This window comes from Lissotriton helveticus, chromosome 8, assembly GCF_964261635.1.
Source record: "Lissotriton helveticus chromosome 8, aLisHel1.1, whole genome shotgun sequence".
NCBI lineage: Eukaryota > Metazoa > Chordata > Amphibia > Caudata > Salamandridae > Lissotriton > Lissotriton helveticus.
The window spans coordinates 1,239,223,992-1,239,251,197 of NC_136069.1; the positions used below are offsets into that span (position 1 = coordinate 1,239,223,992).

A 27,206-nucleotide genomic window follows, 5' to 3' on the forward strand; every position below is an offset into this window, starting at 1 on the left:
TCTTCGACCGATAATTCAGATCTGTACTTGTTTGCATTGCTGCTCTTAAAAGTGAGGAAACAATAATGGACAGAGAACCAAATTCTTCTTCATATTGACTTCTATCAAGAAAAAGAAAAAACTTGACCTGCCATCGTGGACTAACTGAATCTCCTGCTCACCCGCTGCCAATTTTCATCTCACATTTTGAATTTGATCTACCATCTCATCTTACCTGACCACCAACTAACAGCTGTATATTCACAGGTCATATCCAGACTGGACTTTAGGAATGCAGTTCTTGCAAATGCCACTTCTATGGCCACTGCACCACTCAAAGATGTCCTTCATTCTTGGGTTAAATAAAGCGGATGTACTGTGCAACGGCTAAACCACTTATTAGATTGCCTAAATCGCAATATGGCTGCTAAGTAACTTTTTAGAAACCAAGTCAATCTGGGCAAAGTCTGAATAAAGAGAACCACAACAAAATAGAATTATTTTAGCAGTCATAATTTAATGAAAAAAGTACTTGTAAAAAGGAGGACATCTTAAAAAGGCAGAGTCCGTTCTGGAAAATTGAATATATATATTTATATATATATATATTTATATATAAAACAAAATGCATAACACAAAAAAGGTTTTACAAAAGGTTAAGAGGTAATACTTTCAACAACATTTAACAACCAAACAAGTACAGTAAAACTAGCATATGCACTTTGTGGCAGGCAGGGACAATACTTCTGATACCCAAGTAAAAGAGATCCTTCATTTACATAGTAAATTCATTTTAAGAATATCAAAAATATTGCCCAAGACAGAAACACCCTTCGCAATAATTTGGCAAACTATTATTTGCTAAAGCACCAAAATATTTAGTTTCTTGCCTTGCATGATAAAGTACAGCAGCATAACTAGGTTAGTGCCTCTTTCGAGTTAGAGAGAGGGTCAGTGTGTTAGCTCAGTGTTTGTACACGCTTAGCACGTGATCAAAACAATACAAACCGAACCGAAGGAAAGAAGTTAGAGGTTGTTACAGTGCAAGTGAGCTGCCTTTCTTTGTCCCAATGGGTAATGCCCAGGTGATGGCCAATCCTTCCACAAACAAGTGCTTAGGCGCAGATAGGCCTTACAATTACCAAAAATGCTACCAGTAAGAATACTGACCTTTTGAAAATGGGACAGCTTTAGATTTCCACTGTACACCTATAAAGTGAACAAATCCACTACAAATGTAAAGAATGTAGAAATCTCAAGTTGCCTAAATGATTCTGTCGGGATTCGTTTTGGGTGAAAAGACAGGGAACCACAGTACCTGTGTTCATCATACTAAAGTTCTTCTTTGTCTACGCACCAATATAGATGCATTTCAAAGTTTAATTTGTAGAAGTACAATTCCCAAACCCAACTCGGGCGTTTAGTGTTAGATTCCCAACGACAGTTACAAGTGTCATGGCAGCACCAACCGAAAGTGGTCCAGCTTGAAGTTAGAGTATCAGTGCACAATACAGAGCTAGCACTTTTTCAATGTAATAACAAGGATTAGCACAGGCTCCCCTCTCCAAATTATTTCACTAATCAAGATAACGCCTATGGTGGAAGCATTCACTCTAACAAAACCTTACTCACTAACCCAATGGGTTTTAGAAACTTTTCCTACAGCACCACATTTTTCTGGGTAAGAAAAGCCTGTGTAAGTGATGCAGCTCTACATCTCTTAATATATTGCTTTGTGGTCGTCTGTTTTTGCGGTCGTGAGTAAATACGTTATCATGAGAACAGCCCTGAGGTTGAACACTACTCAGTTTGTTTGAGCATTTAAAGTTATCAGCACAAGTGTTCTTAGTTTCAGATATGGCTTTGAACGCCAAGGTTGATATGTATCATGCAATGAATTTAAAAAAAATTTACTCAAAGTGAAGGGACATCACCACACACTAGCGAACAAAGTGAGCTTGGGAGAGCCAATAAGATTAGAAAGAACAAAGCAAATCCCACTGATTTTCCCACTTTCCCAATCCCACGAAAGCAGGCACAGCTCATATGTGATTGCAGCTATTTTAGCATAAGAGACACTTCAATGTAGTGCATCTACTCCAGCAAACATTATTTGAGAGCTAGACATTTGTACTTGTTTGATGGATAAAGGTTTATACAAATGAACCCCACAGCCCATGCCCATATGTACAGAGCACCCACAACTGTAGCACCAGAAGCTGCATCCAGGTTTGGGGAGGAGGAATAATGTATGGCAATCTTGTGCAGGATCAAAAAACGTGTCAGTACGATGCGAGAACACGAAGTTTAGCATCCATCTCAAACAAAATTCACAATGTGTAAACAGGGATTCAAATGTTTGGTGAATTTCCACGTAACAGCCTTACAGGAACACTCAGTCACACCAGTAGAAACACCAAAGGATTATACTGTCTCTTTAACCAAATTAAAACATAAATGTAAATAAAATACTTTCCATGGCTGACAAAGAACCACCATTTTTTCCTAACCACAAAGGCTAGGATCCACTAATTTTCAATGTATTTTAAGAAAAATGCAACCAGGAGTTATACCATCCACTTTTACATGAATCACTCGATGCTGCAGCAAGCCACAGCCTTGACAGAGAAACACATCTAGCACAAGCTATTCCTGAAGGCTACTTTAAGGGTTTGATTGATAATCCACGTTGAATTACTGAAGGAGGACATTTGTAAACTCCAATTTTATTCTAATATCACTGCACTGTTCGCCTAGACTATGGGCATTTGAGGTACCCTTCGGTGCCCACACTCACTCACACTAACCTATTGGAAATATATGACAATTGTCAATATTTAGAGTTTGTATCACCTTTGCAACGAGCTGTGAGACGGTAAGTTTGTTTTGCCTTTGCTGCGACAATTTCTGCCAAAGTCTTTAATTGGGCTTTCCCGACCAGAAACGTTTCTCCTTAGCTGGTTATGTTCTCTGTTCTCATCGCTTTCTGCTTCAGAGTCACTTAGTTCTATGTCGGGACAGTACCCGTCATTGTCCTGGTAGGAAGCAACTGCTGCAGGATAGTCTGTCTGTTTACTCCATGCCTGATCTTTTGTTGTCAGCCTCCTATGTGACTTTTCAGAGCTTCGGAGGTCCTCTGTGGTCCTCACTAAACTGTTAGTTGCCTCTTTGAAGGACCTACTAAAATGCTCCATAGTGGATTTCCTGAAGCTGCTCCGACTAGCTGAGTGAGAAGTGAGAACAGATTCTTGCTCATAAGAGGTCTGGCTGGCACGGTTTCTTTGCATATTGTCTCCCGCTCTGCCTACAGCTCCGTTGCACTTGCTAAATCTCAAATTCTCATGATGAACTTTCCCATTGCCATTGGAAGATTGTCCATGTAGTACAGCTTGGAGAGCTAATGGTTTCCCCAATGTCTGACGCATGTGAATATTTGAGGATTCTGTAGGTCCTGAATTGTGCACATCCTTTTTGGCAAGTCTAGTCTCTCTCCTTACTCCATTACTCTTCTTATCACCTGAATGTCTGGAATAGGATTTCTCCTTCAACTCTGCGGACTCCATAGGTTGAGGACCTTTTTTACTGCGCGTGGGGCTGTGACTATTTTTCTCCACAGAAAAGGTACTATCCAATTTTGTCTGTGCATTTAATTTAGAGTTACCCAAAGTGATTTTTGGCATTTTTAACTTCAGAGTGATGCGTGGAGGTGGATAGAAAAGAGTTTTCTCCAAAGCATTGGACAGAGGACGGCCTGAGAAAGACAAAAGCAACATTGTTTTAATAATCCAAGTAACATATTTGCAATTAACAATACTAAATATAATTTATTCAAAGCCACACTTAAGTTCATGTCAGAAAAATGTCAAAAAACAAAATATTTTAGAATAGTTACCAGAAACAATAGGGGGAGGAAAAACGTGGAAAAACTAATGCAGCTGTGCCTGACCCGCATTTGTGAAGGTGGAGCATTTCAGCAGACCATCTCTCCATGTCAACAAATGGACAATAGAAGGGGAGGAGCAGACTGAGAATGTCTTACAACTAATTGAAGCATAAGAAATATAGGGTGCAAAAAGGAAATTTTAAGTGGCCATTCAACTACTAGTTGCTGCTAGATAAACCATTCTGTAAATAAATCCTCTACGAAACATAGGAGGAAATCAAGAAAGTGTGTACGCAATGGGTACTGATCTCTAACAGCATGTGACCTCTTTGGCAACCTAGCAAAAATAAATCTTCAGAATTATCTGGATGGAAGAAATCCTGTTACAAAACGCAGAGCCACAGGTCAAACTGTAACACATAAGAATACAACATATAAACATATCTGAATCACACAAAAGCGCAAATAAGATAACATAAAAAAACACCTATACATATCGCAACATATACACAACATTTATATGCCGCATAACATGTAACAATGCTCAGATCAGCAAGAGCTGTCTTGAAGTTTGGTTTCCCCAACTAACACCATGGCTTTTGGTTTAGCACCATTAGAGTCCCTGTGTTGAAATATGACTATGAGAGTAATTTGGACCTCCAATGATCTCCCCTTAAATATGTCCTGTTGTGGACACAGACTACTAAATCCACAGCAGCCTCATTAACTGGACACCAAGACTTTAGGAACTTGTTCATTAGCACCGTATCATTTTCCTTATACTTGAGAGAGAACCGGATTTATTTTATGTTGTCGATTTTGAGTAATTTGGGAGTTTGAGTAATTTTATTGACTTTCAGGCCTCTTAGGGCTCAAGCTCACCTACTTGTCTGCTGCCTCAGCCCCAGGTAGTGGCTCTACTAAATGTAGATGCACATATAAAATCATTGGCCATCATTGCGCCCTCTGTTTTGTAGCACCTTAAAGCTTAAATGCTACAATCGTGTGTTTAGTCATATCTGTTTTGTTCCTAATTTAATTACCTTACTTTCCTACCTATAAATAAAGTACCTATGTTTCGGGTTCAGGATTGTGGCCGAGCATTAACTATATTGATTGGAAAGAGTCATGAGGTATCCAAATCCAAAACCCTTTACTAGCTCCTACAATAAACCTTGACGTACCACACATGGAGAGTCCAGTGTACAGAGGGAGTGACTCGGATAGCCATTTAGAATGCAATAGTGCTAGAGAGTAAGGTATATTTCTGATAAACAATAGGAACCACAATGAATACTGCCCAGTGGACATGCTTCCCCGAGCACTAGAAGAAAAAGCCTCACAACAGTGATTTAAAGTAAGGTTAATCCGATTAAGTCAGTGCAGCTCAAAATAGGAATATTAGACTCCACAACTTGAACTGGAATGCACGCCCAAAGAAAGAGACACACTTTATAACAATTTGATAGATCGTCCTGGGAAAAGGATTTCAATGTTGTCCATAAGAGTATATATAGTAATCTGAAGCTCTATTACTTACGGGATCGATTTATTTTTATAAAAGAGAAGACTGCTAGGGCTCAGCACTCAAGAGAGAAAAATTTCGAGCTGGATAATTTTCCTTTTTGATAATCTCTTTAATAAAGCCAGCAATCGGCTTTGAGCTCAAAAACAAACTATGGTTCCATCTTCGATTTATGGTTCCACACTGAACGAATGAATTGGGATTCACAGGATGTGAACGTATGGACAGAGGCATTGTGGTGCAAGAAATGGACGTCAACATTATCAGAGACACTCAGAAGAACAGGTAGGCTTTGAGACCCCTGCTGCATGGGGTCCCCAGTGTCTGCGTTCATTTGAGTGTGCAGAGTGAGGTCTGTCTGTTTGCCATGTAATGGCTAGAAGACAACAAGTTGCTAACTGATTGTTACAAGTATCATTTTCAGTTTGCATCATATGTGTAGGTTGCAGACTCACATCCTCTGCATCATTTGGAAAGCAGTTTGACTGACTCCATTAAGATGGTGGAGGGCACGTAATGGTCAAACAGAAATCTAACGTCTTCAATAATGATCCAATAAACACGCCCACCTTCAGTAAATATCAGCACAATACAGTTTAGTGACAGTGATGATTAATGACCACATAGCTACTAACTAACTTCAGCAAGTGGTATTTACCCATAAAAGCCCTCGACCTATTAGGAGAATTAAGACGAGGTGTTGCGCAACGTTTCTTTTTTTATGTGTAGCGTAACTGAATTTCAAAGGGCAATCCGCTGCAGAAATGCCGATTCGGAAATTGATTTTTCTGGTGTAGAATGGCAGAGGAAGGTTGACTGAGGAATAGGTTTGGGCTACAGAAGGATCAGGTTCAAACAGTGGTACACATTATGGAGTGTGAGTGTACAGCACACTGCAATGTTTGTGGTCTGGTGAAGAAGGTTGGGTGTTCTACCATTCTTCTGTCATGGAATATGGAGTGGTGGGCGTGACCTTGGTCAGAAGCATGGATGTGCGTGGATTAACAAGCCTGTCTTCAAGTTAATGCAAACATGGCTCAGTTATAGTAAGTGGTTGTAGTTCACCATAATTGCTACCTAAACAAGCATTGGCATTGCCAATAGGTCTCGCTTGTGGTACCTTATAAGTATTTAGTTTTGCAGCACAATATCCGATTATGCAACAAGGATATTGTGCTGCAAAACTAAATACTTATAAGGTCCCACAAGCGAGACCTATTGGCAATGCCAATGCTTGTTGCACTTGGACTCAGTACTCATTGCCGCCTCGTATCCCTAAAGGAACAATTGTGGTAGTTCTGTGAGGAAGTGAAGTGCAAATGTGTGTAGCCTTCGCGCCTTGCCGCAATAGTCGAAGAAACGCTGTCAGTCACTAGACTGACAAGTTCGGTTAGGAAAGACGCACGGCGCTGGTTATCTATTCTAGTAAAGCTGTAATTAAGCGATGACTCGGCATTCGTTGCGTTAAGCCTAGAGACGGAGCCGTCCGTGTGACGCCAATGGATTAGCAAATTAGGGCTGAACTCGTATTACACTGTGACTCAAAAAAGAGGTCAGGCAAAATAAATTAATAATTACTGACGGGGAGAAATAGAGAATGAAACACTGCTATTCGGGGAAAAGAGAAAAGGAGTGGATTCGCCGAGAGGACAGGAAAAAGGAGGAGTGGAGAGAAAGGGTGAAATATAGAAACGAGAGGTAGAGAGAAAGGGTTAAATATAGAAACGAGAAGAGGTTAGGAGTACATGGATGTTAGGGCAGGGGAAGGCGAGAGAAGGGGGAAGCCTGGAGTGGCAAGGTGATAGAAAGTGAGACAAGGGCAATCAATTTACATGTTTTAAGCGACAAGGGAGAGGAAGGGAAGAAAATATTTAGAGAGGAGTCAGTGTGGAGAATGTGGAAACGGCGAGACTGCAACTAGGCACAGGAAAAAGCAAGTGTCTGAGAGCCAGATTAGAAAGGAAACATAAGAAAACGAGGCAATAACAGACGATCAAGAGACTGGAGTGTTGCAGTAAATCTGGCTGGGGAGGGGGTAGGAGAAATCCAAGGAAGGCTGTGCGGGAAACTGAAAGTACGGCCGGCCTGCGGCCGGCCATGATTCAATTAGGGGAGGAGAAGCCGCAGAGCACACGCTGGGCGACGCCCTTTGATGTGCTGTGCGGCAAATGGAGGGAGGCTGATGCGCGTTCATGTTTGAACACGTGGTTCACATGAACTGCATGAAAACGCCATGAAAACGGCAGCAAAAAGCTGGTGGTTTCATGATGTTTTCGGCGCTTGAATTCTCGCTCCGCTCGATGCGCATGCGCGCATCGATAGGTCGCGAGACCTAAAAATAGACCTCCCATGAGAATTCTCTGAGGTCACATGGCTTTAGGGCGAGTCCATAAGTCTAATCAGCACAATGTTTCAATCTCACAAAAGATGCTGGGATAGGGTGTGATAGGTCCTTCAAGAAAGGGGTTGCAAAAATAGCTAGGTGGAGTAGGTAGGTCACAATAACTTATAACAAAAACAGAAGTACCTCGCTTGTCCACTGTATTTGATCACAGCTGCCTTTTTCTTAAGTTATATATTGCCCACATCAGAGTCTCTCCCTAAAAGGATGCATTTTGGTTTACTCCAGCCAGAAATAGATGAAGCATTAGGTTCCGAATTCATCCTACAAACTTCTTAGATTTATGTAAGTAACTTGTGCGATATAGTTTGACTAATTTATAAAACCTCATCAGATTTACAAGAAAAGGTTTTGTGTTGCAGCACCCTTGCAAGGTTTAGAAATGATTAGCCCAGAACATCCCTCTGACTTTGGGGTAAAGAGCAATAGTTAGTATGCGAGTGGTAGTGTAAACACTCATCATGTTTACAAAAGAGGGTTGGTATTGAGTGTGCTGGTGGATTATTTTAAAATTGGAAGCACATTCTTTGATGGTGTTTTTTATCCTTTTTAACTTTGTTAAACTAATATTTTTCAACACTAACGGGTCAATAATGTCCAAACTCAGGCAGTTTCTTTTTTTTCCATTTTCACATTAAAGTTTATGGTTAGAAAATACTTTGAGGACTTTTAGGGGCCTAAAGAATGTCTATAACCATAATGGCATTAGAAAAAGGCAGAACCAGGTTAACAAAATAAACACTTAGCTACTGAGGCGTTACCACCTCAGTGGCTGAGGCCATTTGGTGCTTGGAGCACTTTACACTTAGGCTTCCCCAAATATTTTCCATAAAAGTCAAATTTCAGTCCTTTTCTCCCTCCACTTGTTGGGGATCCTACAGGTACCCAGGGTTTTGAATACCCCTCAGGGAAGCGAGCAAAGAGCTAAAATATAGCAACATATTGCTTTTTGTTGGAAAAATGGGGAAAAAGTGCTGTGCAAGAAAGCAGATGTTTCCCTCCTAAAAATCGGATCAATAAAGAGTTTGCTGTGCTAAGTTTACCATCTTCTCAGCTTTCAGGGACAAGCAGAGCTGTAAAAGAAGACCAATTTTCCCCCCCACAGTTTTAGCATTTTTTTTTAAGTGGTAGCCGATTTTACCACTTTTTGTGGTTTCCACCTACTTGCAGTTTGTGGTAGAAACAGGTGTGAAACTTATTGTTAAACCCGAAAAGCTATACATTTGTGAAAGGCTGACAAAATTCCTGATTCAGCTAGGGGGCATAAGTGTAGATCACGCATAGTTTTCCTAAAGAAACAATTTTTTTAAAATAAAAAAATAAGGAAAATTAATAAGAAACAATCCTCATCTTTAGGTATTTACACTGATGGCCAATGTGCTTTTACTCCACTACGTCCAACAGACCATTCGATGGAAAATGCTACTTACCAGTATGCATCTTTTCTTGGTATGCAGAGCTGTAAATTCGTATACTTCTGCATAGATCGCCATCTGGTGTTGGGCTCGGATGTTTGCACTTGGTTTTTGTCTTGGGAGAAGTCTTTGTGGGCACGAGGTAGGTGATTCCTCCTTAGGACGATAGTGCGCATGGGCATCGACTCCATATCCAGATTGTTTTGCCATGGAGGGTTATGATGGAGTTAGTAAGAAATAGAAAAGGATGTCCATGTGTAATGTATCTAAGTAAGATAATTCTGGAACAGATGGAGGTATCCGGGGAGGCGGTGGATCGTATACGAATCTACAGCTCTACATGCCAAGAACAGATGCATACTGGTAAGTAGCATTTTCCGTTCGAGGCATATGAGCTGTGGATTGTATACTTATACATAGACTATACAGCAGTTACCTCTTTAGCGGTGGCTACCTGTATCTGTTGCAGTGGTTTGAAAAAGTGTTCTTATTACATCCTGGCCCACACTAGCTTGTTGTTTTGCCTGCACGTCTACACCAAAGTGTTTTGTGAAGGTGTGCGGTGTAGACCAAGTTACTGCTCTGCAGATGTCATCTAGGGGACTGTTCCCTAAGAAAGCCATAGATGCCCCTAGTTTACGTGTGGAGTGAGCTCTCGGGGGAATGGTAATGTGCGTTTGGCTTTAGCATAGCATATTTGGATGCATTTAACAATCCACCTTGCAACCCCCGTTTTTGAGATAGAATTGCCCTTATGAGGTGGGGAGAAAGCCACTAAAAGTTGTTTAGTCTTTCTAAAGGATTTTGTTCTTTCAATGTAGTAAAGTATCGCTCTTTTCACGTCTAGCGTGTGAAGAGCTCATTCTGCCTCCGAGTCTGGTAGAGGGAAAAACAGACTGGTTAAGGTGGAAAGCAGACACGACTTTAGGTAGAAATTTTGGGTTAGTCCTAAGAACCACTTTGTAATGGTGAATTTGTGATGGCAGCGGGAACGGTCAAAGCAGTGACATGTCTATATTCTGGGATGATTAATGAGAGACTACCTCCACTGGAGGCGCTCAATGCCAAGTGGGAAGCGGACATAGAGAGGGAAATTCCAGAGACCACATGGGCTCAGCTGATGCGCCGGGCCTGGAAGGGCACGCGCAGTGCGCGGTTTCAATTGTTCCATTTCTACATCCTACACCGGGCGTATCTGACCCTAGGCAAGATACAAAAATATTTTGCTTCGGATACCGCGGCCTGCCCTAGATGTCAGGCAAGTGGTGCGGAACTGGGCTACTTTCCAGGTGAGAAATTGTAATTCGCATTTATGCATAGGTTCAAATGGGGGACCCAGGAGTCTGGTAAGGCCCACATTTAAGTTCCATACTGGAGAGGGTGGGACTCTAGGTGGAATTATTCTTTTAAGTCCTTCAATAAAAGCTTTGATAGCTGGTTCCCTAAACAAAGACAAGTGTTGTCGGTTTTGCAGATAGGCTGCAATGGCAGCGAGATATAGTCTAATGGATGTATACGCTAGGTTACATTGTTGTAGATGCAAAAGGTTAACAGATGAGGTTTTGAATAGAAGCATCTAGTGGGTTAATTTGGTTGTTTGTACAGTAAATTACAAATCTTTTCCACTTTGCGGAATAGCAAGCTCCAGTGGTAGGACGTCTAGCCTCTTTAATGATGTTCATGCAGTGTGGCGGGAGATTGAGGTAGCCAAACTCTAAGACTTCAGGTGCCAGATCGCAAGGTTGAGTTGACTGGGATCTGGATGTCTTATCTCTCCATGGTTCCGAGTGAGAAGCTTGGGAGAAAGGCGTAGGTTTTGATGAGGAACTACTGCTAGTTCCAAGAGGGTTATGAACCATGACTGTCGGGTCCATGTTGGAGCAATTAGGATCACTGTGAGGGAAAGCGGTTTTAGCTTCCGAACCACTAGCGGAATGAGTGGGAGAAGAGGAAAAGCGTAAGCAAATTTTCCTGACCAGTTCATCCATAGTGCATTGCCTTTCGACAATGGGTGTGGATACCTGGATGCAAAGCTTGGGCATTTCGCGTTTTGGTGTGTGGCGAACAGGTCTATTTCTGGGTGGCCCCACATTTGAAAGAATGGAAGCATAACTTGAGGATGATGTTCCCATTCATGGATCTGCTGTTTTTGGTGACCGAGTAGATCCGCAATTTGATGGTGTACTCCTGGGAGGTGTTCCGCAAGGAGATATAGGTTTTGAGCAATGGTCTATCTCCATATGCTTTGAGCTAGGTGTGAAAGCTACAGAGTGTCCCCCCCCGTTTTTGTATATAATACATTGCAGTCATGTTGTCTGTACGGACTAGGACAGCTTTGCTTACGAGGTGGAGTCGAAAAGCTTTTAACGCTAGGAAGATTGCCAACAATTCTAGGTAATTTATGTGGAATTGCTTTTGTTGAGGGGTCCATATGCCCTGAATGGTATGGGTTTGAAGACTAGCTCCCCAGCCGGTGAGCGATGCGTCTGTTAGCACTATCTGTGGAACTGGGACGAGGAACGGCCGCCCTTTGGAAAGGTTTGTGTGTTCCACCACTGCAGAGCATGATGGGTGCAGTCGTCTACCAACACCAGATCTGTTAGCTGATCCTGAGCCTGGTTCTAATGCCTTGCCAAACACTCCTGTAAGTTACACATTTGGAGGCTTCATAAGGGACGATGTGAATGCAAGAGGTCATCATCCTGATTAACTGCATGAATACTCGCGCTGGTAGTGAGTGTTGAGGCTGACATTTTTGTCTTAGAGCTTGTATGCACTTATCCTGACTGGGTTGGGGTATGGTAGAGCTCATGAAGTGTCTATTGTAGCACCTAGATATTGTTGTATGTTGGACGGTTGGAGGTGGGATTTGGTGAGGTTTATCATGAATCCCAAGTGGTGAAGCAGTTGGATTGTTTTGTGTGTGTGTGTTGCACACAGATGCTGTGTGACTTGGCTTTTATGAGCCAGTCGTCTAGATAAGGGAACACATGAATGTGCTGTCTTCTTAAGTGGGCTGCAACTACTGCGAGACACTTGGCCAAGATTCTGGGTGCTGTAGTCACCCAGAATGGGAGGACTTTGAACTGGTAGCGTTGAACATCTACCATGAACCTGAGATATTTCCTGTGAGCAGGTTGAATGGGAATATGAAAGTAGGTGTCCTTTAAATCCAGAGTGGAGAGAAAGTCGCCCTGTTGAAGTAGTGCAAGCACCTGTTGAAGAGTGACCATGTGGAAGTGGTCCGACTGAATGTAGAGGTTTAGCGGTCTGAGGTCCAATATGGGCTTGAGAGAGTCGTCCTTTTTTGTGGATTAGAAAATAGAGGGAGGAAACTCCTGTGCCTTAGTGAGGCAAGGGGACTGGTTCTATTGCATGTTTTTGTAATAGGGAGAGAACCTCTTGTTTGAGAAGTGTTAGATGTTCCATGGACATTGGAAGTGGTCTAGGAGGAATGTTTGGGGAGGGGGAGGAGAGTTCCAGGCAGTAACCAGACTGGATCATTTATCTTACCCACTTGTCTGTTGTGACTGAATTCCAGACAGGTACGAACTGTGATAGACATCCCCCTACAGGATTGGAACAATTGGGGGTAGTGGAGGAAAGTCACTGTTTGGTGGTAGGGGAAGTGCAGGTGGAGTTTCCCCTGCCTCTTCCTCTATTGTAATTCCCTCTGTATCCTCCCCGAAAATATCCTCTGGAAAAGGAGGATTGATTGGGGATTTTATAAGACGAGGAGGTGTTTTCTGATGCAGCCGTCTTTGAGCCACCCCTATAAAAGGAGTGACTAAAAGAACCTCTGTGAGAGGGTAGTTGTAATGCCCCCATGGCTTTAGCAGTCTCTGTGTCTTTCTTCATTTTCTCCAATGAAGAATCAAATGTGGGCCAAAAAGGTGTTGTTGATCAAATGGCTGATTAAGAAGTGCTGACTGTACATCTTGTTTGAATCCTGAGATTCGAAGCCAAGCGTGTCTGCGTAGCAAAACGCTGGTGGGCACGCGAGGCTGTATCAGCTGCGTCAAGGGCACATTTGATGTAAGTGTTTGTGATAAGTATACCCTTTTGAATGAGGTCGTGACCTTTATGCTTGTATTGGTCTAGTAAGTGTTGCATCAGTTCTAGCTTGTCCTAGAGAGCTCTATCATAACGCGCCAGGAGAGCTTGTGTATTGGCAATGCGCCAATGATTGGCAGCTTGAGATGCGATTCTTTTGCCTGATACATCTACAAGTTTAGATTCCTTGTCAAGTGGAGGGGTGACATCTGTTGTCTGAGAATTTGCCCTTTTCCGTGCATTTGAAACAACAAGCGAATCTAAAGGTACTTGAACCCTGCTGTAAATTGGTCTGTAGGAGCAGCTTTATATTTGTTGTCCACCCTTGGCATCAGTATTCCAGCTCTAACAGGGTCTTTGAATACCTCATTGTCGTGTTTTATCATACCTTTCAGCATGGGCAGAGTGAGTGTTTGTGGTTTTTTGTGAGGGAGGGAAAGTTTCCACTAAGAAATCCTCTTCCAAGGGATCAGTATGTAATTCCACCCATTGTATTGAGCAGCTCCATTAATGAGCTGTGTGAAACTAATATTGTCATCGGGTGGTGATGGTCTGGAGGGATATAGATCAGGGTCATTAGAATGATCCAGGTTTTTATCAATCATCCCAGGGGTCTGGGTCTTGTGGAATGTTGCCCTGATTATCATCCCCATCCCCTTCCCCATACCAGTCTTCATCTCCATCCCCATCCCCATAATTATCTTCCTGTGGCCCAGGTGAAAACGTGGTGGTGGTGAAATTGCTGGTGAATTTAGCAGATGTGGGTTAAAAGGTGGAGGAGTGAGAGGTATGTAAGGGGGAGAGGGGTTAGTACCCATGTCTTGTTTCTTAAGACGCATGTGGTAGTCTTCAGGGAGGTCCAGCTTCCGTTTTTTGGTAATTGTTGCTTGAAGTTTCCCAGTGTCTAGGTCAATATGCAACGGTTTTTGCCTCGGATCCAAAGACTCTTGTGGAGGAAATACTTTGGATGGAGTCTGTTTATGAGGGCTCCGTGTTTTTTAGGCTTGTTGCCCTTCAGTGCGGGCTTTTTCGGCTCCGAAGGCTTGGTTTTTCTCTGTTTCGGATCTGAAGGCTTTTCTTCTAGTTTCGGTTCCGAAATTTTTTCCTTCACTGGTTTCGGCTCCGAAGTTTTCGGTGGTATTGGCTCTGAAGTCTTTGGTTTATGTGAATCTTTCGGTACCGAAGAAGTCATCGGTGCCGACAGCGGAGCGTCAGACTTGTGTTTCAGTGCCGAAGATGTGGGGTCGACACCTGCATGGGGTTGGGGCTTGTCTTTATGTTTCATAGCCGGGCTCGAAGGCGGGGCCTCTGAAATAGTGTCACGGTGTCGACCTGAGCCCGAAGGCGAAGGTGTACCCAGAGTCTTTGGTGTTTTTATGGGCAGTTGGGGCTTGCTACTCTCAGTTCGTTGAGCCGGAGTGATGTTCATGTCCTCTTCCATGTAAGAGTCACAGGCTTCAGACACAGAAATGTGTCCTACTTCGGCGCTGGGTCACTAATCGTTTTCTTTTAACTGAATGATCGACAGGCCTCGCAGCTGGTTTCTTCCTGCTCCGGGGAGAGGCAGAGGTTGCAGACCTCATGCAAGTTAGTGTGTGCGAACTCAGCACCACACCCGGGCCTTTTTTAAATGAAGTCCGTTCCAAGGACTGCTGGCGTGGTTAGGGCTCACGGTCAGCCTTGATCAAAGTAGTTGGATTTTTACGATGCGCGTTGAAAGGGAAACCGCGATTAAAAACAATTCCCGTTGAGTGGTAAGGGTTGCGCGTCAAAAAGATTGGAAGACGATACCGGAGCGGCGCAATACGCATCCGAACCCGATGGCGGAAAAAAAAACAATCTGGAGATGGAGTCCTAAGGAAACTGAACTGTAGGACTTCAGGGCCATATCCCCAAATTCTGCAATGTTGGTATAACAGGCTTCCTGCTTACCTACTTTGGGGATAAGGTAGAGGCTGCAGTTGTATGTGATTGCTGACCGATATTAGAAATATGATTTGAGAACACAAGATGAAGCAACCAAGAGCATCATCACAGAAGTCTGGCACATCTACTATACAACATATGGAAAAAGTGTACGCTAATGCCCCTGATCAATCTACTTACAGCGCATTTCCTTCAGAATGGGTACCAGGATGCATGATTTTGGCATTTTACATAGGAGTGGGCTAATAACCTTTTGTTTAATTCCTGATAATCCCTGCTAATCAACGTTTGCCAGATAGTTATCCACACCTGGCAGATAATCTGTACGCAGAGCTATACACCTTTCTACTGCCCAATGGAATATTTCCTATTAATGTTTCTATAAATAGTATACTGCTATGTACTGTCTGGGCAGATCACCACCACTAGGTTAAAATGTCCTGAAAGTTAATTGCAACATGGAGTTTCAGCAGGTTGACGGACTTGTTCCTTTTCTCTTTATGAAGAGATCACCATATGGGCACGTCTAAACAGTCTGAGATGCACATGTGGCAACGTGACTGTGTCTGCAAAAACTTTACTTTTCAGTAAGTTGCCAGACTTCCACTATTAGCACAAAATCCTTCCACAACCATCTTGCATGTGGCCCTGTAATACTAACCGCCCCTGAAGAGGACACATATCTGACCTGGTATTCAGAATAAGGGGAATTCCGAAAGTCACCACCCTTTCAAGAGGAGGGTAGTCGTATAGTTGGGTTCCAGTAGCATTCTTTTGAGGATGATCATCTTGAAATTAAGTTTGCAAAAATAACAGATCAGAATTTGAGGATGGGTTTGGGCTAATTTCATAACCGCAAGTGTTTATCTCAGAGCAGATAACGTCAATATGGCATCTTACTTAGTGCCTTTTGTTCCAGCAATATTTATTATGGAAGGGTAGAAAAATATTCTCAACCATGGTATGTGTAGTCCTTGCAGTACTCCTCTTCAAAGGCTCCTGGTTTCCCCTTATCCTCCATCACTGCATTTTGAGACTACCACACCTCGACTTTACTGCAGTTTTATGGTAGTCTAAGTTGTGACACTGGACATTTAATGCGTTGTGATCTAGGGTCAAACAGCAGTTGTAAACGCTAATCTTCAAGGTAAAGCATACATAGCATCGTGGGCAGAATTTATAATTGGTGCTTTGACTAGCTGGGGTTTTTGCTGTTCCTAGGCAATTCCACAATAGAAGACAGCCTTCACTTGACATTTAAGTATTGTGGAGCGCAGGCTCTGTAGCACTTTATATCATCAAGGATGCGGGTAGCCTAATGCGGTTTTCACAGCAGCTAAACTTTATGCCCTAAAGCACTTAATATGAAGAAAGTCCCATCCATTATGTATGAAGTGCTCTATGATGCTGCATCTCTTCTGGCATAGATCCCTGTTGTGTGATAGTATTTATGCAGTCTGACGGATGTCAGCACAACTCTAGTATTGCACTGCAATGGGCTTCTTTACCAAGATTGCCGTTGGAACTTTAGAAACAACTTGCAACGGACTCCCAAGGTTTGTCACTTATTTATTCAGTCAGAATATTATTCTGATGAACCCTACAAGGATGTATGCTCTCTGGTGGCCACTTTTGTTTATGGTAGGCTGCATCCACCAGTGTCTAAATTGGGAGCAATGATGTTGTCCGGTTTCATCCAAGTTATATTTCCTTTTGCATGACTCAAATGTCACTATGTTTTGCAGTGAAACACTTCGAATATTGTCAAGCAATTACTCTCTTTACCTTTCCCCCATGCAAACCTTCTGAATGTTGACTTTTTTTGTTTAATAAATGAAAATATTTAACTTTGTGTGTATTTGTCACGAGGTTAGATTTAGCTACCACTACGTTTTAGCATTGTAATCCAGTGCTTATCCAGAATTCAAAATTAAGAACAAGACAAATGAACAATGCAACGATTGGTGATCAGCGCGTCCCCGCTAACAAGCTGGTTACTTAACTTGACTTTGTGCTACTCAAACGCAAATTACGGTGCTACAATTGCTGTTCACTGTCGTGCACAGACGTTCTTTAACAACAATTCCTATATTTGGTAATTATGGAGGCTGGGTCATAGATATTTGCTTGGCACGCACCTGCATAGGCAACCCTCCCTGTGTGTTTTCTTATGCGGTCATAATGAGTGGGTGAATGTTGATTTTGCATCACCCAGCGTACAAGGGTCAAGGAGGTCCAGCATCCAGCGGATCTCTGAGCACTAGTGTGCACTCAGCTACATTTTCGGTGAGTTTCTCATGTTTACTTATTCTTCATTAGCCCCCCCCCCCCTTTTGCAGTGGGCATTTTATCATGTCCGTCTCCAACTATTGATTATAGGGGCCTGTTGTAAATACATTTACAGCAGCTCAGCTGGTTTGCATATGTCTGTGTGTATGGAACCTTACAGTGCATGATGACAGCGTAGAATGTTGGGTATGCCTGGGGACTGGAGGAGTGGCAGTTGGATTGAGTGGGTGAGCTATGAAGATCAGCTCCTGGTGGGGCTATGTACTAGCTTGGATTTACTTTATATCATCTTGAATTGATCCTGTAACAACTTGGATCTACCTCGTGACTACCATTTATACTTCATTTCAGGGCCCTTGGGCGAAGCCATTGTATGGTTAACTTTTGTCCAACACTGTCCCCAGCACAGCAAATTTCATTGGGGAGTAAGCCCAGAAGGCTCTAGTAGGTCGCTGCACATCTCTGAAGGCTTTGTTGTTTCTGTCCAGAGCAAGCATACAGAGGGACATCATCACATCAGGTTCAGAAAATCGCCTACTTCTTGAGTGCATCTTGGCCAACGGGCCTGAGGTCAAGGACCAATTCTGCTTAGTTTGAATGGTGTTGGGTAGGACATATAAATAAAAGCTTAATTAATATCCAATAAGTATGACCACTGTTCTGGCTGAAAAAAACTCTTTTGAAAACAACGATACATTTTTGAAGGGTCAAAAACTTGTACAGCAGAATAACCAAGTTTCTTTTTTATGCTGCATAACAAGCCCATTTTATTTTATTGGAATTCGGCCCTCCTAACAGTTTGATGTCTTCCCGATTTAAACTTTGCCAGTCTTTTGATGAGATTTCTCCATGAGGAGGCAAAGTTGTGGTTTGCTGGATATTACTCTATCCTGTTCACCTTTATGTTAAGGTCTACCTCCTTTTGAAAAAATACTTGGATATTCCCCTTAGGCAGTACTGTATGTGGGGAAATTCTCATCTTGGGGCGACCCATGTTTAGGAACCGCATTTTACACATAGTGTAGAACCAACTCTTTGCTGTTGCTGCTGAATAATCAACAGACGCTATCACTGCTGAGCTTAAACTCGCTACAGGGTGCTTGTTTGAAGCAATTACTAAACCAAAGTCTTTGATGTCTTTCTCCATTGAAACCTACTCTTATACTGGCCTTGGTTTGTCTTAATTTTATGAACCTCTTTATCCATATGAAATTAATTGAGATTAATGACTGAGAGGAAACTCTTTAACCATCTGCTTCAACACAGACTCAAAACTTGAAAATATTTGCTGTCAGTTTCTCTGTCAGCCAAGGATGCCCAACTTAATGCCAACATAAGCGCATTTCAGAGTCTGAACCTCAATGCTAGCAGCTTTTCTCATGAGCGGTCTTGATTTGCAGAGGCCGTTTTCTTACTCAAGTAATACAACATGCTACTACAGCCTGAAGATTAGGACAAAGAAAGACCTGCAAATCAGCCTTCAGTTCACCTAAATCTTGGTGTCTATGTTGGGAGCAGAGCTACGGGTGACAACAGTGCAACTACATTTAGCATAGCGATAAAGGGAGCAACAGCAGGCCGATCTAGAGGACCAATTATTGATCGTATATATATTAGGAGGCAGCGCACAGGGTTTCAAGATCTCGATAACTAGAGAGAGTAGTGTGGACCTGCAGAAGATTGTGCAGAAAGGAGTACAACAAATGTGGCATTGTGAAACCTCCCCAAGGTGTGTCAGTTCATCCGCTGAAGAGTCGCAATTAGCAAAGGTTGGTCTTTGACAACAACTGATTAATGCGAACCCTAAAAGCTCAGACCACAAATATTTTGAGAGTGAGATGTACATTTTATAAGAAATTTTAATTAGGTAATGTAGGGACACTGCGTTGCCAACCAGCAACGAATGGCCACACTTTCATTTGAAAACACAAAGTGCTTCCGTCTTATTTGGGGTCAAATTATCCCACGTAGGTAAGACTAAGACGACACAAATATCGGGGCAGTATTTTTCAATACTGCTTTGCAGTACATCTGTTTAAATGTAAATATGGTGCACCCAAGGGAGAGGGTCTAAATCTAACTTGTAATAGCAGCAACATTAAAATACAAGAAGAGTAAGCTAACACATTTTCTGTACTGTGAAATAAAGCTGACAAGATGAAATAATTTTAATGTTGAAACAAATAATTACGTCTAACACCATCACAAAAGCTTCAGTTTTGGTATGGCTGTTGATCAATAAATGACACTCATTGGTATAAAAACAGAATCCAGTGATGGCTAGGGCCAATGAAGGTCACCAAAAGTGACTAGATCACCCACGGGTGGCAAGTCATGATGTACAATCTGTATATTATGTTTCATGCTTGCTTTTTTTCCAGAACAAAGCTACTGTATACAACAATGTTGTGTCAATCTTTTCAAGTTATTGATTTTAGATTGACCTTGTTTGTAAGTCAGTCTATATGCCTTTGCAGTCATCAAAGAGTTATTAAATGTTTTAATATTGTTTTCATTTAAAAGGATAGAGAACATACTACTTTCACTGTATTAAATGCTTTAGATAAATACTATATACTTTAGGGCAATGTTCATGCATTAATGGATGAACAACCCAATGCTCTTAGCATGTCCCAGGTATTTAAAAAGAGTACTGGGCTCAGGCCTACCCAGAAAGAGGAGCAATTTCCAACGACTCTTTAAAGCATCTTCGAGGTGTTTGATAAACCTTAATTACAACAGTGGGATATATGCAAGCTTGGTAGTGTCGTAACAATGCCAATTTTACTTACAGAGGTCAAGACTCTCAGCTCCTTCAGTGTTTGAATTTGGCAGTATATTTATGCCAAGTGGTAAAATTAACAGTATGCTTTAACTGGGCATGGTGAGCATATTTTTGTCAAGGATGCAGTATCAACCAGCAGTATTTTGAGAACACACTGAACGGGTTTGTAGTGAGGCTAAAAAAGAAATCGGAAAAAAAAAAAAGATCTAAAAAAAGTCAAAGGAATATCAGAAAAAAGCAATTCTGAGCAACGTTTTTACAACTCCTTTGATTCAAGAAGTCATCTTGCTTGCTGCTCCCTCGTTTCCAGTTCGCCTCAAGATGGGATTTGGCGTAAGAGGGGTTTTTCTGTACTCGTGCACAAGGCATGGGAACTAGATCTTAGCACCGGAATCAGCAAGTTGCAAATTGCCTTGGTGGCAAACACACATTGAAGGGTGGGAGGCTTACAATTTCTTTTTTTAATTTTTTTTTTTATTGCAACTCAGAAAAACATTTACGACAACGCAATAACACACAAAAGTCATACAGTGGTACCAGAATGAGCATTGCATAAAAAAACAGTCATTATAATTCAAAACAGAATACATGGTAGATTTATATGACATGAGACATTGCAGGTAAAGAGTCATTCCAGTTGAAGAAAAGTAAAGAAATTAGAATAAGAAGATAGGAAAGACAAAGGGCGAGGGGGCAGGTTCCACCAAGTAGATAACCATCAGATACTGAGAGATCCCCAGATCCTTTCAAACCTCAATATTGACTTCAAGCCCCTTAATCTGGCTAAGGAAGATTCCATACCAAAAAGTTTGTTGAACAAAGCCCACCATTCAGCGATTGACGGGGGATTAGGGGAAATACAGGCACGTGCGATTGTAAGTTTGGTGCAGGACAGCATAATAGTGGCAATAGCCTTATGTGGGGAGTTGGTGATATTAATATCTAGTAGGACTGGGGAAGCTGTAAGTGGGAAAAGGCAGTTCAGTTTTTGGTTAATTATCTTACCCAGGGCACTCCAGAATTCTAATAACATTGGGCATGAGTACAGCATGTGTACCAAGTCCGCTGCTACTAGCGCGCACTTAGGGCATTTAGTTCGCTCATTATTATTTAATGAATTCCCAGCCCATTTGGAAATTCTTTCTGGAGTGTGGTAGAGCATACAAATTGTTCTGAATTGCTGAAGTCTTAAACTAGATGAAGAGACGGCATTATTAATATTACGCAACGATGTGTAAATCATTGCCGTTGTAATGTTGCTATCTAGCATTTTGCTCCATTTTCCCGCTATTTTATTACATTCGGTGTTTTTGTAAGTGTTAAGGCATTTATAGCCAGCACTAATTAACCCCTTATTTTTATGTAGATATATACAGTCCCAAATATACGAATCCGAGATATTAGAGAGTTTCATCTTTCGAATAAGGAAATCGTGTATCTGTATACATTTGTATCTCATGCAATCGGTGGCTTTTTTGTAAAGAAGTTTTAATGTGTCAAAACTCAAAAATCCATGTGCTCCATAGGTCCCCAAGTGTCCTTATACCGAGTGCTGACCAAGTATTTATTGCGCCAGTACTAAAAATTTACTGAAGCCCCGGATTGCCCCACAGTAGTAATTTAGGGTGGAAGAAAGAGGTGTGATAGAAATCCAAGATGTTCCGTCATATTTTAACTAAGTCCCTGGCGGTCTTAAACCTGACCCTTTTAAAGTAATTGGGATCGTTCACCCTCCAAAGAAACATGTTTGAGTCCATATCTAGCATAAAGGTGAAAAAATAAAATTGGTTGTCTACAGCCACCAAATTAATTAAGCGTCGGAGACGTTCTATAAATGTTGACCAAAAATATAACTTGAAGTCCGGAAAGTTTAATCCCCCTGCATCCAAAGGCCCTTTTAACAAAGCCATTGAACGCCTTGCTTTACGGTAGCCCCATATAAAGCAGCTAAATATGCCATCCAATTTTTTTTTTTTTTAAAACATTGAGAGCCAAAGGGATAGAACGAAATAAATATAGGAATTTTGGCAGTATAATCATTCGGATCAGATTGATTCGACCTATGATGTTTAAAGGGATCTTGTGCCAATTTTTTAATAATAGACCCGTGGTTTTGAGTAGGGCTTCATAGTTTATTTTAATTATGCTCTTTATTTTATCAGAAATTTGAACCCCCAGATAAGTTTGAGTCTGGCATAAACCTACAGTTGGCGAAACAGGTTTGTAATTCGAAACAATTTGAGTTTTGTTTAGATTCAATTTATACCCGGAGATCTCTCTGAATCGATTGGCCTCCTCAACAATACCCTTCAGTGCTTCTATAATGTCGGTGGAATAAATAGCTATGTCATCGGGGTAAGCCGTAATTTTTTATGTATGGGGGCCAAACTCAAAAGGAGAGATATAGGGTTAAAATTGCAAAGCAGAAAGAAATGGTTCCATTGACAAGGCAAATAATAATGGTGAAAGGGGGCATCCTTGTCGGGTGCACCTAGCTATAGAGAATGGAGTTGATGTGATACCAGCGTAACTAATTTTAGCTGTGGGATTGTCATATAAAGATTGGATCCATTTCAGAAATTTACCACGGAAGCCAAAATTAGTCATCACCTGCAAAAGGTATCCCCACCCCACTCGGTCAAAAGCTTTCTCTGCGTCAAGCAAAATCATGCCGAGTGGGGTGGATTCCTTGTCTGCAATGTCAAAGGCAGTTATTGCCATATTAATGTGTGCCGTAGTATCTCTGCCCATTACAAAGCCGTGTTGATGCGGGCTGACAATATTTGGTATATACGGGGCCAAACGAGTGGCCAGCACCTTGGCAAATATTTTGGCGTCAGTGTTGACCAATGAAATAGGGCGGTAAGAGCCACAATTATCCGGTGGTTTCCCTTTTTTCAAAAAGAACACAAGATTAACCCTATCCCAAGAGCAGGGGGCTTTCCCGTGGTCCCCGATATAATTGATGACTTGTTGGAGTAGGGGAATCAATTCATCCAGGCATGATTTATAGATCTCAATTGGTATTGTATCTTCACCGGAGGCTTTTCCGGATGGTAGAGAGGAAATCGCCTGTCTGATCTCCTGTTGGCTGATATTATTAGACAATTGTTCCAAATCAGGGGGCTCGAATGATCCTACAAAATAATCCAGGTATTTTTGGATAGCTGCCAAGGTGGGGCATGCTTCAGGGGTATACAGCTTTTCATAAAACAACGCAAATTGCTCCAGGATTTGAGATGGTTGATCACATATTGTGTTATTAGGGCCGCTTATGTATTTTATCAAAGTGCTAGCTTTTTCATCCGCTATTTTATAGCCCAGCAATTTCCCGACCTTGTCCCCGCTTTCATACTGCGAGAGACGTGTTTTGTGTAGTAGTTTTAAACAACTCTTTTCCCAGGCTTACAATTTTCAAAGTAAATGAACACTGGCAGCTGTTAAGTCAAAAACCATGAAGGCAGACTTTCCATGCATAAGTTTGGCGGATAAGGGAGAAACAAATTAACAAGAGGGCAAATAATGATGCCTCTTGGAGGAGCTTGGTTTTAGGGGCATTTTGCTATATACCTCAGCCTGTGTACCTAAATTCATACAATGATTGACTGTGGAAGAGAGGAAATGGGATTTAAGGCAAAATGAAGGAGAAGCGTATTGCTATGGCAGACGACAAAGCGCAGGTGAAGCTAAAGAAAAATGGGAGCGCATAGTTACATATACAATACCTGTTGCTATTTCCTGATTAACAAGCTGAACTTGTAAATTGAAGATTTGTTCGTGAATTTTGCTGTGAGATAACTTCAGCTTCTCCCTCCTGCTCACCATGTAGCACAGATTTCGGACCTGTAATGGAGGCAAAAGACACGTTCACACTAACTCTAAAAAATAGTAATTTAACATGATTTAAGGGAGCTGTGCTTCTGTGCTTCCTTTCTTGGCAGACTAATTCAAGCAGCAAAAAAGATGGCTCCACCTTCTAGGGTGACTGCTTGAATTCCTTTTTGAAACCAGACCTACTTAACTTTGTGGAAACCATTTCACAGCAGGGAAAACCCTTTACCCAACAAAAATGTACTCTGCAGATCACAACATTGACAAGGAAAGAAGTTAAGGTTTTAGATATACCCTTAACGGCCACTGACTTCAGTCACAGATTTGTATGCTACACTTTTGTATGTGGTGTGACGAGTGACAGCTGAAATATATGTTGTAGGTTTGGCAAAAATCTGGTTTGCTCATTGGCCTTAAAAAGTGATTAGAACGTCAAAACTTACCCTCTCTAGATCTTGCCTGAGATGCATAAACATCCTCATGCGTGTGTGGATGCTGTCTTCTTTTGGCTGCGTCAGGCCATTTTCTTCGTCCTCCTTGGGAGGCAGCAATGGCTTATTGAAATTGCTCTTCCTTTTTAATTTCCAGTATTTGAAAATGAAGTCCACAACGAGCCATGGTAGTCCTAACTCAGTCGCCACTTCATCGACTTTCACCAGTGTGTAGAACTCCTCCTCCAGCTCCCGGAGTTTCTGGGCACGCAGGCTGGTTTTCTCGCTTTCCGACTGCTTCTGGTCGATAGGGCTCTTACTAGTCTGCTCAGGCTCTGGCAGCGGGCCCTGCTTATTCTTGCTATGTTTCAGGCAGTAGGACTTAAACTTTACCTCGTCGCCCTCATCCAGAACAGTCTTCATCTCCAGGCTGTGCTCAAAGGCACAAGTGACGTGAAAAGGAGTGATGCAGCTTTTCACAGAGCACTGTGGAGAGGGGGCAAACAGAGGCATTGTTAGAATCAGAGTTTATTTCCAATACTCATTCTCATGCATCACTCAACTGCACATTTTAATGTTCACCTCTTTGTATCACCACATTTTAGAATAAAATAAACTCGACAGTAAATATTATTGTAAGACAATGCAATTCTGAATTCTCTCTAGGATGCCATTCTCCTCAATAATGAGCATCTTGATCTGAATATATTAGAAAGCAGTACTATTATAAGGGGCTTGAAATGTCCTCCTATTGCCATTACACATCTATCACATATGCATCATAAGTTATCAAACTTCATTTTCCCCCCACATTTTTACCTCACCCATCATTGCCTACTCCCCCTTCTAGCCAAGCAAGGCGAGCACTGTAGTGCTTAGAATTAACCCTTAAAAACAATCATTGCTATTCTGTCCAGATACCTCAGACAAACAATGTTTAGTGCACATTATGAGATCCAATCATCTGTCCTAATATGTATCCAGACACTGATGTATGCAGAAAGGACATGGAGGTGAGTAAATGGCATATTTAAAGATGCAAACAGGACATGACAAGGTAAAATGTCAGAGCCAGGGGTGTGGAATTCCTATAGCCCGACTCCCAGGACATATTGTTTGGGGTCAAGGCCAACAAGTGTTCATGTTTATTTTGTCCTTGAGACAAGTAGGCCCAACCCCCCTGCAGCACAAACCCTTTGGCTGCCAGTTTACAGTACCACGTTATGGATCAGGGAAGGGTATTGTCTGCAGTTAAGGTAATACTTGTGTCCATATGTTAATGCTGTTGGAACTTGTATTTATGGTTCATTAATGCAATGCCTTTAATATTAGGGGGAGCGCTCTAAGGAAATGTTGTAAGCTCAGACTGCACTGCTGACTGTGGTCCCAGTATAACAATATGTGGCTACGTATAATGCTCCAAGAATGCTATGATTAGATGCAAATATTTGCAAAAGCTTGAAAGCAAGATTGAGGAGTCTTTGCTTTCAAATTAAATGTTCACAACAAATGCAACTAGGAGAAAAGTGTTTTTCTAAACTAATGTGAAATTTTAGGTACCATTTCTTTAAAGCATCACCTACTAAAATGTTTTGATGCATACTAATATTCCCCCCCTCCAAAAAAGAAAAAATGTTCATAATAGAAATCAGTGAAACTAGTTTCAACAAAATCATGGGAAACATTACAATAAACAATCATTGGCAAAGCCAATTAGTTGGACATTGGTGGTCAGTCTTTAGGTTTTTGTCAATGTGTGTTTTGAAATTGTTTTTGCAAAACTTTATCGTTGTGGGAGCTGCCAAGTCCTCACTATTAAAACAAACACTGGCAAAAAGCAATATTTTTTGGTCTCCAAAAGCACACATTGCTACAGTAGTCTGTCACTGAACAAAATGCTTTGTGTGCCGACATGCTCCTTGTGAAAGAGCAGAATGCTGTCACTCACAGGGAAGCCAGTGTACAGATAGAGAGAGACAGAACTTAAATAAAAACCAAAGTGTCTTGGTTAACTGAAGACCTAATTTGGGTCCCGAATTCTTGAACAAAGTCACAAAAGTGCACCCATGGTATAAGCCCTTGCATTAGTGCAGATGTACAGCTTTCATGAATTCATCATACCCGATAGATGTAGGCCAGGAAATTGTACTCTTACAAAATATTTGTGAATTGCATTTTAGCATGAGCAAACATGCATGGGTAAATTTTGCTCATGCAAAAATCTGTTGAGTGTTTTCAAGTTCACCTTCACCCGCCCCGACTCCCACCGCCACCACTTTTTCCCAACCATGGAATACGTTTTATTTCTGCCCTTGTCAGGAGTAATTGTCCAACTTTTCTCAGTATGGGAAAAGATCAGAGAAGAGCATGTGAATTTTGTCACCATTTAGATTATATCCACTATGTCTCTGTCACGTCACGAGAGTAATCTGGCTAAAACCATAACTGACAGATTCGCTTGGGTACAATTTGGGTTGCAGTGTGTGGAGTTTAAAGGGTAACAATTATTCACAAATTGTTCCCAGCTGAGAACCTACCTGAATGCAAGCACCAGTCTTTATCTTGCACAAACTGCAGACTAACGCCCATCGACTTGCCGGGATGTGGGACACTTTTGTGATTGGCTCCATCCTTTCCGGACAAGCAATGCTAACCTGTGAGTGGAGTACAAAGTGCCAAAGGAATCAA

The 27,206-nt window shown here is 41.7% G+C and overlaps 1 protein-coding gene across 1 annotated transcript in view; it reads right to left on the minus strand.

Annotated features, from left to right (window-relative positions):
- Positions 1-482: 482 nt before the first annotated feature.
- The window catches only part of JADE3 (jade family PHD finger 3), a 213,292-nt gene continuing 186,568 nt past the window's right edge, over positions 483-27,206 (minus strand). The window contains exons 8-11 of the mRNA XM_078658218.1: positions 27,056-27,172; positions 24,531-25,004; positions 23,982-24,099; positions 483-3,730 (exon numbers count right to left, since the gene is read on the minus strand). Of these exons, the coding sequence (XP_078514344.1) occupies positions 2,829-3,730; positions 23,982-24,099; positions 24,531-25,004; positions 27,056-27,172 (1,611 nt within the window). The 3' untranslated portion in view covers positions 483-2,828. The remainder of the gene's footprint in view (positions 3,731-23,981; positions 24,100-24,530; positions 25,005-27,055; positions 27,173-27,206) is intronic.